The sequence below is a fragment of the Callospermophilus lateralis genome, chromosome 7 (assembly GCF_048772815.1).
Source record: "Callospermophilus lateralis isolate mCalLat2 chromosome 7, mCalLat2.hap1, whole genome shotgun sequence".
Taxonomy (NCBI): domain Eukaryota; kingdom Metazoa; phylum Chordata; class Mammalia; order Rodentia; family Sciuridae; genus Callospermophilus; species Callospermophilus lateralis.
In genome coordinates, this window is record NC_135311.1 from 103,286,616 (window position 1) to 103,299,826 (window position 13,211).

The 13,211-nt window shown below is 34.6% G+C and overlaps 1 protein-coding gene across 3 annotated transcripts in view; it reads right to left on the reverse strand.

The window, feature by feature from the left end:
• The window catches only part of Scp2 (sterol carrier protein 2), a 98,493-nt gene that overhangs the window by 68,120 nt on the left and 17,162 nt on the right, over positions 1–13,211 (reverse strand). For 2 of the 3 annotated variants that reach the window (XM_076860342.1, XM_076860346.2), the window contains exons 5-6: positions 12,794–12,858; positions 7,872–7,998 (exon numbers count right to left, since the gene is read on the reverse strand). The exons of the other annotated variant lie outside the window; for it this stretch is intronic. In XM_076860342.1, the coding sequence (XP_076716457.1) occupies positions 7,872–7,998; positions 12,794–12,858 (192 nt within the window). The remainder of the gene's footprint in view (positions 1–7,871; positions 7,999–12,793; positions 12,859–13,211) is intronic. 3 annotated transcript variants of the gene reach the window in all.

The window sequence follows — 13,211 nt, forward strand, 5'->3', positions numbered from 1 at the left end:
TATGTGTACTATGAATTGAAATGCATTCTACTGACATATATAACAAATTAGAATAAATAAATTTTTAAAATTTAAAAAAAAAAGAGAAGGTAGATTCCACACTGGTGATCTAATAACAATAAGAGTGGTGATATAGATGTCAACATGAGTTCAATTAAGGACAGGCCAAGCTGAGGACAGTGGCACACTCCTGTAATCCCAGTGGCTTGGGAGGCTGAGGCAGGAGGATCCAGAGTTCAAAGCCAGCCTCAGCAAAAGCAAGGCAATAAGCAACTCTGTAAGACCCTGTCTCTAAATAAAATACAATATAGTGCTGGGGATGTGGCTCAGTGGTTGAATGCCCCTAAGTTCAATTCCTGATACCCGCCCCCCAAAAAAAGAACATGTTAATATCTTTTTGTGATTTAACTGAATGCTAACTGAAAGGAAACATCTTATCTGACTATTAACAAGACAACTAAGTTCTTCAAGACATCTTTTTCAACAAGAAAATAGTGTTGTGTGGGTTTTGTTGTGTTTGTATTTTAATTATTTTTGGTGGTTTTTTTTTTTTTTTTTAATGAGGGTTCTTTTGTCAAACAAGAATAGATTCCTTTACTAAGATATTTAGAGTCCTTACCATGGAATGTGCACTGTGACTTCCCAAAGGAGGATTAACATAGAAAGCATTTCCCAACCTATCTGACCCATGTCATGGTGCATCTTAGGAGCTTAGTGCCCCATGGAACACTCATTGGCAAACACAGCATTAATTAATGCCTCCACTTAAAGAAAAGCCCTAACCACTAACCTTAGCTGTGTTCTGATTAATTTTTCCAACTGAAACTAAATTAGAAGATTAAAATGACACTCACCAAACCTGAAGCTTGAAGGAAATGCTGTAATAATGAATTCAACTAGATTTCAGCAAGATTTATCAGTGGAATGGGCCAGAATATAAATTAAATGCCCAGTTCTGTTCTTAAGCCTCCCCCTACCAAAAAAAAAAAAAAAAAAAAAAAAAAACAAGCCCTGGGAAAAGGAACAACTATGAGACACACTCTGAGGTTCTGTTCAACTACAAGCTCAATGAGATTTAACAGAATGATGTGGCTCCCAGAATTAATTTACTAGTTCTAGAAGTTTTCTGGTGGAACTTTTTGGGTCTTCTGGGTATAGAATCATATCGTTGGCGAACAGTGCTATCTTGAGTTCTTCTTTACCTATCCATATCCCTTTAATTTCTTTCATCTGTCTAATTGCTCTGGCCAGTGATTCAAGAACTATGTTAAATAGAAGCAGTGAAACAGGGCATCCCTGTCTTGTTCCAGTTTTTAGGGGGATTTCAATTTTTCTCCATTTAGAATGATGTTGGCCTGGGGCTTAGTATAGATAGCCTTTATGATGTTGAATATGTTCCTATTATCCCTAGTTTTTCTAGTGTTTTGAACATGAAGGGGTGCTGTATTTTGTCAAATGCTTTTCTGCATTTATTGAGATGATCATATGGTTCTTATCTTTAAGTCTATTGATATGATGAATTACATTTATTGATTTCCATATGTTTGAACCAACCTTGCATCCTGAGATGAACCCCACTTGATCATGGCAGACTATATTTTTGATATGTTTTTGTATTTGATTTGCCAGAATTTTATTGAGAATTCTTGCATCTATGTTCATTAGAAATATTGGTCTTAAGTTTTCTTTCTTTAATGTGTCTTCCCTGGTTTGGTAATCAGGGTGATATTGGCCTCATAGAACGAGTTTAGAAGTGTTCCCCCTTTTTTTTTCCTGAAATAAATTAAAGAGTATTGATATTAGTTTTTCTTTAAAGGTCTTGTAGAACTCAGCTATATATCCATCTAGTCCTGGGGCTTTTCTTGGTTGGTAGGCTTCTGATGGTGCCTTCTATTTCATCACTTAAAATTGTTTAAATTGTATATATCATCCTGATTCAATTTGGGCAAATCATATGATTCTAGAAATTTGTCAATATCTTTGATATTTCTAGTTTATTGGAGTACAAGTTTTCAAAATAATTTCTGATTATCTGTATTTCTGTAGTGTCTGTTGTGATATTTCCTTTTTCATCACTTATGTTAGTAATCTGAGTTTTCTCTCTCCTTCTCTTCATTATCATGGCTAAGGGTCTGTCAATTTTATTTATTTTTTCAAAGAAGCAACTTTTTGTTTTTGTCAATTTTTTCAATGGTTTCTTTTATTTCCATTTCATTAATTTCAGCTCTAATTTTAATTATTTCCTGTCTTCTACTGCTTTTGGTGTAGATTTGTTCTTTTTCTGGGGCTATGAGATGTAATGTTAAGTCATTTATTTGTTGACTTTTTCTTCTTTTAAGGAATGAACTCCATGCAATGAACTTTCCTCTTAGAACTGCCTTCACAGTGTTCCACAGATTTCAATATATTGTATCTGTGTTCTCATTCACCTCTAAATTTTTTAATCTCCTCCTTGATGTCCTCTGCAACTAATTTTTAATTAATGAATTAATTTTTCATTTAGTAACATATTATTTAGTCTCCAGGTGTTACAGTAGCTTTTATTTCTTATTTTATCATTGATTTCTAATTTTATTGCATTATAATCTGATAGAATACAGGGTAGTATCTCTATTTTTTTATATTTGCTAAGAGTTGCTTTGTGGCATAGTATATGGTCTATTTTAGAGAAGGATCCATGTGCTGCTGAGAAGAAAGTGTATTCGTTCATTGAAGGGTGAAATATTCTATGTATGTCAGTTAAGTCTAAGTTATTGATTGTGTTATTGAATTCTATAGTTTCTTTGGAAGTGCTCCCTCTTTTTAAGTCTAAGTTATTGAAATATATATTCATGTATTTCAGTAGCTTCCATGACCTTGGGCAATCCTTCCAAACAAAAGCTGAACAAAGAAAACATATATAAACACAAATATGTATGTGTGTAGGTGGTGTATATCCACAACAATATAGACTCACAAGAAAAAATAAGATAGCACAAAACCATACAATCAGCATAACCAGAAAACAGAAGATGCCAAAACTTTAAATTATCTGTAAGTTAGAAAAAATGAAAAGGGAAAAGACCAAATCCCAGCCAACAACTGCTCATTCTTTGAGGGAACAAAAGCAGCCAGAAGAAAACCTGCAGAGAGCAAAGAGGTGAGCTGGTGGCAGCCTACTGTTGCTCTACAGTTTCCAGCAGTAAAAGTAAGAACAGGCTGAGAAACTTTTCCTACTTTAAATAGAAATAAATTTTTAACTATAAAAGATTACTTTTCAGACTTCCATATAAGTTGACTTAAAAATCTAAATTGAGTAATTTCTGGACTGCCAAAAATGGTTACAGAATATTTAAACATAGAGGAAATTACCAAGCAACTACCCTGGCGGGGGCGGGGGGGGGGGGGTAGAACAGGCCCACACAGTTTCACAGAAAATTCTACCAAACTTACAAAGATCACATGGTCCCAATGCTCCATAAACTATTTTATAGCATTAAGAGTAAAAAAAAAAAAAAGAAAAGAAAAAGAAAAAAAGAAACTTCATATTTCTTTTTATGAAGCAAGTATAAAACTTGTTAAAGACCTAACAAAAAAATTATAAATCAACATCAGTTATAAATATTAAATTGAAAATTGAAATTACTACATAAAATAACAGCAACAGAATCTAACCCTACGTTTCAGATTTCAGAGTATTTCAGATTTTGGATTTTTGGATTGGAGATGGCTCAAACTGTACATATCATTGTCCTGAAGCCAAGATCTTACTTAAAGGGAAAACAATGAAATCAGGAATAGGACAAGGATGTCTATTATCTTCATTACTATTTAACATGTACTTATGGTATTGGCTAAAGCAATTATAAAAAAGAAATCAATTAGAAACATTACACTTAGTAAAGATGCAGTAAAACTCACTCTTTTTGCAGGTGATATAATATAGTTGCTTATCTGAAAAACACCTTTAAATAAAATCAATAACAAAACTAACCCCCAAATTAGAAAATTTAATAATATAGCAAGTCATAAAATTAATACACAGAGGGTTGGGGTTGTGGCTGAGTGGTAGAGGGCTTGCCTAGTACATGTAAGGCACTGGGTTCCATCCTTAGCACCACAAATAAATTAACAAAATAAAGGTACTATATCCATCTACAACTAAAAATATTTTTTTAATTAATAGAAATCTATATACATATATATACATACACACAGCTAATAACTAATTTAGAGGACATAACAACAAAGAAACATCCATTTGCCTCAAAGACGACTAAAGCAATTAAGGAAGTTATTTAAAAATAAATAAAATGTGAAATAAATTTATTTCACATGAAATAAAACGTTTATATATAAGGAAAAACTTTAATTTTCTAGGATAACAACATCATAAATACAACAGTTCTCTCTAAATTAGTTCATTTATTTCCTTTCTTATTTTTGTTTGTTTGTTTGTTTTTGTAGTGCTGGGGACCAGGGTCACATGCATGGTAGAAAAACCTCATGTGAAGCTCTATCATTGAGCTTCATCCCCAGCCCCTTATTTATTTATTTATTTATTTATTTATTTATTGCTTGTTGTTGTTATTGTTGTTGTTTTGTTTTGTTTTAGTTTTTGGTACTGGGAATTGAACCAAAGGGACTTAATCACTGAGCCACATCCCCAGCCTTTTTGCATGGTAGAAAAACCTCATGTGAAGCTCTATCATTGAGCTTCATCCCCAGCCCCTTATTTATTTATTTATTTATTTGTTTGTTTATTTATTTATTTATTTATTGCTTGTTGTTGTTATTGTTGTTGTTTTGTTTTGTTTTAGTTTTTGGTACTGGGAATTGAACCAAAGGGACTTAATCACTGAGCCACATCCCCAGCCTTTTTATTTTTTATTTTGAGACAGGGACTCCATAAATTGCTTAGGGCTTTGCTAAATTGCTAAGGCTGGCTTTGAACTTACAACCCTTCAGCCTCAGCCTCCTGAGAAACTTGGATTACAAGCATGTGCCACTGTACTTCATTCCCTTGAATTCTTATGTCAAACCCTGTTCCTAACTGTTATTAGGAGATGGGCCTTTGAGGTGCACAATTGACTGAATGTTTATATCTCCACAAACTTCATATGTTGAAACCTAATCCCCAAGGTGATAGTAATAGAAAGTAGGACCTTTGAGAGGTAATCAAATCATGAGGACAGAGCCCTCATGAATGGGATTAGTGGCCTCATAAAAGAGGTCCCAGAGCTCTCTTTCCTTTTTCTTGTATGAGGACATAATGAGAAGATGCCTTCCATGAATCAGAAAGTGGGCCTTCACCAGACAATGAATCTGCCAGTTCCTTGATCAAGGAACAATCTATCCTTGATTGTTCAGTCTCACTGAACAAAAATTTAGAATATTTGAATGGCTTTGGAACCAGAAAGTAGACTTTGAAGAAACTGCTAGTGAAAGCCTGAAGTGCCTAGAAGAGAATATTAGTGGTATCTTTGAAGTCCTTTGAAGATGCTGCAGGTGAGGGCTTATAAGAAGATAAAGAAAATCTGACCGGGAACTAGATGAAGGGAGATTCTTCTTATAACCGGGAACTAGATGAAGGGAGATTCTTCTTATAACAAGACAGGGATTTTTATAATACTATTGCCTGAAATTATGTACAAAATTAGAAAACATACAAAATGTTGAAGTTGCTACCTGATTTCTTATTGCAGCTTATAGTAAAATTCTGTATCTTTATATTGAGGAAACAATTGTTAAACAAAAAACCTAGAACGCGATTGTTTTGAAAATTCTCAGATTTTTTAGTGGTAAAAGATGCTAAAATTAAGAAATAGACTTTCAGCAAAGATCAAATTCATGACACTGCCAGTAAAACACTGTCTGAGATGAAGCCCAGGCTATGTCAAATCCTCAGTTAAGATCTCAAAAAGAGGGCTGGGATTGTGGCTCAGTGGTAGAGTGCTCGCCTAGCACAGGCAAGACCCGGGTTCGATCCTTGGCACTACATAAAAATAAAGGCATTTTGCTGTGTCCATCTACACCTAAAAATTAAATATTAAAAAAAGATCTCAGAAAGATCAAATGGAATACCTCAGTACATAGTTCAGACAGCTCTGTTTTACAAATTCTCTCAAAAAAAGGGCCACTAGGAAGCTTAAGATTTTTGACCCTCAACCATTTCAGAAGAGTCTCATGGTAGAAAAGAACACATTACAATAAGATTTGTGGGGTTAGCTAAAGCAATGACTCAAGATGATCAAGAAACCTACAAAGTTCATAAGACAAAAATAATGTACACAGAGGAATTTTGGATGCTGACAACATTATTTTTTTTAACCTAGGTGGTGATGTAGGTCACAAGCTATCACCTTTATGAGAATTCACATTCTTGCTTGCTGTGTACAGTGTTTTGTTTACTTCTCTGTTTTGAGTGATAATAGACAACAATACAAAGTTCAGATTAAAAGAAATGGTTGGCTTGACCCACTAAACTTGATTCGATTCCATAATTTCCTAGTGGGTTACAATCAATGTTTTAAAAATTCTAACCTACCCAGGGGCAGAGGGACCTGCCTATAATTCCCAGTGACTTGGGAAGCTGAGGCAGGAGGATTGCAACTTCGAGGCAAGCTTGGGAACTTGGTAAGACCCTGTCTCTAAATAAATAAATAGGACTGGGGATATAGTTCAGTGGGACAGCACCCCTACCCGCCCCCCCCCCAAAAAAAAGTCTACCTAAGAAAAGAGCTATGGTAATGAAAGAACTGGACGAAAGAAGATAGTTTGATGGTTCACAGGTAGAATTTCTAGGATATAGTAAGAAACTGGAGTGGAAGAAAGGGAGGAAGAATTATCAAAGTTGATTCATGTTTCTGCTTTGAGAATTTTAGTAAATGGAAGTGCCACTTACTTCCATTCTTGCTGAAAGACTTGTTTCCTTTCTGACTACTTGATGCTGCCTATTGAGCCTAGGATATTTTTCCTGCAAAGAATTGGAGTGCTGACCTGTCAAACATGGTCATCTTCTTTCTTATCTCATAGTATTCAATAAGGCAGTGGTTCAGTCATACAACAGAAAAAAAATCACCCTATCTTCACTAATCCATGCTTTACCCATCTGGTAACCATTGACCATTAGTCAAAGAATATTAGCTACAAAATCCAAATCAACTAAGAAATTTTAACCCCTTAAAATGCCATGGAATATGGGATGATGACAGACTCCTGACAGACTCAAATTAAAGAATACAATTTGAGGGGGTGGGGTTGTGATTCAGCGGTAGTGCACTCGCATACCACGTGCGAGGCCCTGGGTTCAATCCTCAGCACCACATAAAAATAAAACATAAAGATATTGTGTCCAACTGCAACTAAAAAATTTTTAAAAAGAATACAATTTGGCTATATAAATCTATTATCAAGAACAAGTTTAAAGTTTTACTATCATATTCAGAACTGGTAATCCTCAATTTATCATCCCTGATTAAAGGAGACAAAAAATTGTACTTTTTCCTATTTCAGTTTCCTACTATGTAGTATTCTAGGTGTACTTCCCATATGATGTCCTATGTATACTTTCTGTACAGGGACTACTTCACCAACCTAGTTCAAAAACTAGTTTATATCTTATATATATCATGATGTCCTCCACAGTTCCTTAATAAATATATAACTAGTAATGAGTCTTAAGGTTTTGTTGTTTTTTTGGTGCTGAGGATTGAACCTAGAGCTTCGCTGCTAAACAAGTGATCCATTGAAGACCTACAGGGCCTCATTAAGTTGCCCAGGCTGGCCTCAAACTTATGATTCTCCTGCCTCCATGTCTCCTAGGTAGCTGGGATTACAGGATGCATCACTGTACCTGTCACCTTAAAGTGTTGTTTTGTTTTTTAACATACCATATTTTTCCATGTGTTCTTTTCCAGCAGAACCAAACAGCTGAGGAACAATTGGGTGGGCAGAAATTCCATACTTATTGACCAAGACTTCAAAATGTTTATCAATTGGATTGGTCCTATCTGAAAACTAAGAGGTAAAAAACAAAATTTAATAAGTAATAGCATTGTATGTGTCTCTTTCAAGTATTACACTATTTGAAAGAACTTTGCTTATTCTAAGAACATAGTAAACCAAAAATTGTCAATGTAAATAAAATCATCAGTAAATCCTTTGCAGGAAAACATGAGAAGAAGAAAAATATTCAAACAATCAAAGAGGTATTAATTATTTAAAAAATACTGATCAAGCATGCAATATGTGATAATAACTATTCAAGGTTCAGGGAATAGAAGAATGAACACATCAGTTAAAGATTCTTCTCATCTGACATTTCCAAGAAAGGAAGAAGGTGATGATGGAGACAAGAATAAATTGAAACGTAAATAATAATGCTATGAAGAAGAATATATATGAAGAAAAAGATAAAGACTGAAGGTGAGAAGTGCTATTTTACAGACAATGGTCAGGGGAGATCTCATTGATAGTGACATTTAAGCAGGGATGTAATGGAGTGGGGAGGAAGTTATTTAGGTAATCTTGAGAAAGGAACATTCTAGGCAGATGGAATAGCAAGAACAAAGACACTAAGGTAATAGCATAATTAGGTGTTTCAGAGAAAGAGCTAATCAGGAAAAGGATAAAGTGATACACAGAAAGTATAACCACATCTGTTTTCATGGTTCTAGAAAAGAAGATCAGAATTCCCCACTGCAAATATTCCATAGAGGGAAGGCTAACTGTTTTGTCAATTCACCTATTACTCTACCATACACCTCTGTATGCAAACCCCAATCTAGCACACAGCCTCCCACACAGTAAGTAGAGTAGATGGCCATCACAAGAAAACTACAGACCACTATCTCTGATGAATATAAAATCATTTTTTAGAGAAAAAAAAATCCTAAACAAAATACTAGTGAATTGAAAGCACCAACACATAAAAAGGATGAAACATCACACTAAGTGGAATTTATCTCAAGAATGCAACGTTCATTTAACACCTGTGAATCAATTTATGTAACACCCTATATCAATAGAACAGAGGACAAACACCACCCAATCATCTCAATAGACACAGAAAAAGCACTTAAAATTTTTTTAAAAAGACAATTTGCATTACAAAAACTAAAATAAAAACAAAAAACAGGAAAAGGTAACTTTCTTCAACCTAATAAAAGACATCTACCTACAATCCACAGGCAGGACTGGGAATGTGGTTCAGTGATAAAGACTTGCCTAGCAGGGGCTGGGGTTATGACTCAATAGTAGAGCGCTTGCCTAGCATGTGTGAGGCACTGGGTTCAATTATCAGCACCACATATAAATAATTGAATAAATTAAAGGTCCATCAACATCTAAAAAAGACTTGCCTAGCATGTACAAGATTCTGGGTTCAATACCCAGCATGATAAAAAATGAAAAGGAAAAAAATTTTTTAATCCAGAGGTAATATTACTATTCTAAGAACATAGTAAACTATTGGTAACCATCTGGTAACCATTGACCATTTGATTTTGTAGCTAATATCTTGTTCATATTTAATGGCAAAAGACTTATAAGATCTTATAAGGTCAGAAACAAGACAAGGATTTCTGTTCTTACCACTTCTATCCAACAGGAAGTTCTATCAATGGTAATTAGGCAAGAAAAAAATCAAATAAAAGACATCCAGAATGTTGGCGCCTTACTTCATACCTCATAAAAAAATAAATAAATAAAGCTCAGAAGGAACAAAGACCTAAATGTAACAGCTAAAACTAAAAAACTCTTAGAAGAAAACAGGAGCAAATTTTTATGGCTTGGATTTGTCAAAGGTTATCTTAGCTATGACAACAAAAGCACAAGCAACAAAACGATAACTCAATCAGGAGGCTGAGGCAGGAGGATCACAAGTACAAAGTTAGCCTGGGCAACTTACACCTTATCTCAAAATTTAAATAAACAAATAAAGGGCTGGAATATAGCTCAATGGTAGAATGACCCTGGGTTCAAACCCCAGTACCACCTAACAATAAGAATAACAATAAATACTGATAATATAAATTGAACTTCATCAAAATTAAAACTCTGGCATCAAAGGACAACATTAACAAAATGAAAATACAACTCAATTAATGGGGAAAATATCAGCAAATTAAATAAGGAGTTGCATCTAGAATGTATAAAAAACTTTTTTTCCCTATTTTGGATTTTATTTTTTTTTATTGTTTGTTCAAAACATTACAAAGCTCTTGACATATCATATTTCATACATTTGATTCAAGTGGATTATGAACTCCCATTTTTACTCCGTATACAGATTGCAGAATCACATCGGTTACACATCCACGTTTTTACATATTGCCATACTAGTGACTGTTGTATTCTGCTATCTTTCCTATCCTCTACTATACCCCCTCCCCTCCCCTCCCATCTTCTCTCTCTACCCCATCTACTGTAATTCATTTCTCTCCCTTGATTTTTTTTCCCTTTCCCCTCACATCCTCTTATATGTAATTTTGTATAACAATGAGGGTCTCCTTCCATTTCCATGCAATTTCTCTTTTCTCTCCCTTTCCCTCCCACCTCTCGTCCCTGTTTAATGTTAATCTTTTTCTCATGCTCTTCCTCCCTGCTCTGTTTTTAGTTGCTCTCCTTATATCAAAGAAGACATTTGGCATTTGTTTTTAAGGGATTGGCTAGCTTCACTTAGCATAATCTGCTCTAATGCCATCCATTTCCCTGCAAATTCCATGATTTTGTCATTTTTTAGTGCTGAGTAATACTCCATTGTGTATAAATGCCACATTTTTTTTTATCCATTCATCTATTGAAGGGCATCTAAGTTGGTTCCACAGTCTAGCTATTGTGAATTGTGCTGCTATGAACATCGATGTAGCAGTATCCCTATAGTACACTCTTTTAAGGTCTTCAGGGAATAGTTCGAGAAGGGCGATAGCTGGGTCAAATGGTGGTTCCATTCCCAGCTTTCCCAGAAATCTCCATACTGCTTTCCAAATTGGCCGCACCAATTTGCAGTCCCACCAGCAATGTACAAGTGTGTACCCTTTTCCCCACATCCTCGCCAGCACTTGTTGTTTGACTTCAGAATGGCTGCCAATCTTACTGGAGTAAGATAGTATCTTAGGGTGGTTTTGATTTGCATTTCTCTGACTGCTAGAGATGGTGAGCATTTTTTCATGTACTTGTTGATTGATTGTATATCCTCCTCTGAGAAGTGTCTGTTCAGGTCCTTGGCCCATTTGTTGATTGGGTTATTTGTTTTCTTATTGCTTAATTTTTTGAGTTCTTTGTATACTCTGGATATTAGGGCTCTATCTGAAGTGTGAGGAGTAAAGATTTGTTCCCAGGATGTAGGCTCCCTATTTACCTCTCTTATTGTTTCTCTTGCTGAGAAAAACTGAATCAAGAGAACATAGAAAAACCTAAATGTATCAGTAACTAGCAATGAAAGAGAAGCAGTAATAAAAAGCCTTCCAACAAAGAAAAGTCCAGGACCAGATGGATTCTTAGTTGAATTCTACCAGAACTTTAAAGAACTAATGCCAATGTTCCTCAAATTATTCCATGAAATAGAAAGGGGTAGAACTTTAACTTTCTAATTCATTCTATGAGAGCCAGGCATACGCCTACAATCCCAGTGGCAGGAGGATCTCGAGTTCAAAACCAGCCTCAGCAACAGTAAGGTACTAAGCAACTCAGTGAGACCCTGTCTCTAAATAAAATATAAAATAGAGCTTGGGATGTGGTTCAGTGGTTGAGTGCCCCTGAGTTCAATCCCCAATACCATTCGCATCCCGCCCCCAAAAAAACCCTAAATTCATTCTATGAAACCAGTGTCACCCTGATACTAAAACTAGATAAGGACACACCAAGGAAAGAAAGCAACAGATCAAAATCATTGACGAACTTAGATGCAAAATTTCTTAATAAAATATTAGCAAATCATATTCAACAACATATTAAGAAGATTATACATACTGACCAAGTTTGTTTTATTCTGAGGTGTAAGGATAGTTCAACGTATGCAAATCAATAAATGTAATTCACCATATGAATAGAATTGGAGACAAAAATCACCTAGTCATATCAAAAAATGCAGAGAAAGCTCAAATAAACTATTATACTTTTTTTTTCCCCAGTAGTAGGGATTGAACCTAGAGACTGAGTCACATCTCCAGCACTTCTTTTTTTTTCCATTTTAAGACAAAGGGACTGGGGTTGTGGCTCAGAGGAAAAGTGCTCGCCTAGCATACTTGAGGTACTGAGTTCGATTCCCAGCACCACATAAAAATTAAATAAAGGTATTGTGTCCATCTACAACTAAAGAATAAATGTTTTTTTTAAAAAGTGAACATAAGCATCATTTTAAAACAAAATCTTACTAAATTGCTTAGGGTCTCACTAAATTGTTGAGGCTGGCCTCACACTTGTGAATCTCCTGCCTCAGCCTCCCCAGCCAGAAGTCCCATGCTTTATTAACTCTTTCCAATTTGTTGAATGAAATTCATTTGTTGAATAAATGAATGACTTTCAAATTAAGTAGATAAACTAACCTGAAATTCAATAATTTGACCCCTTTGAACACTAATTTCATCACTGATTTAAAAAGAGCTTGAACTAAATAACTCTTTAAGATTCTTTACTATTCTAAAATACCAAGGTCTATGTGTACATATATGGTAAAATTACAGCTTTTAGATTGTATCGTTTATTAAATAACTGTGACAAATCATGCTATATATTGCTTACTAACAGACTCTATTTATGATATATGAGCAAAGTTTCTCATAAAAACTCCAAAATAATAAGCGAAACTCACTTTTGATTCAAGACCTCTCTTATACATCTTCTCAAAGCCAAGAGCTAAGGCACAATCTGCCATACCTTAAAGAAAAATGTAATTATTTTGAAAATGTAAATTTCCAGATACCCAACAAAATAACATTAAATACTTCAATTAAAATAAGTATAATAATTTATATAAAATGCAAAAATATATTATAATTCTACAAAATTTTTAATAAGTAAAAAATTACATAGAAAATTCTTACATGCTTCTAGATAAGAAGAAAAAAATATTCAAAAAGAAATGCTAATTCTTCTCTTGTGTCTTAATATGCCAATAAAGGTTTTGATCAGTGGGTATGGTGGTGCACACTTGTAATCCCAGCTACTCAGGAGACTAAGACAGGAGGATCACAAGTTCCAAGGCAGCCTGGGCAACTTAGTCTCTGCCT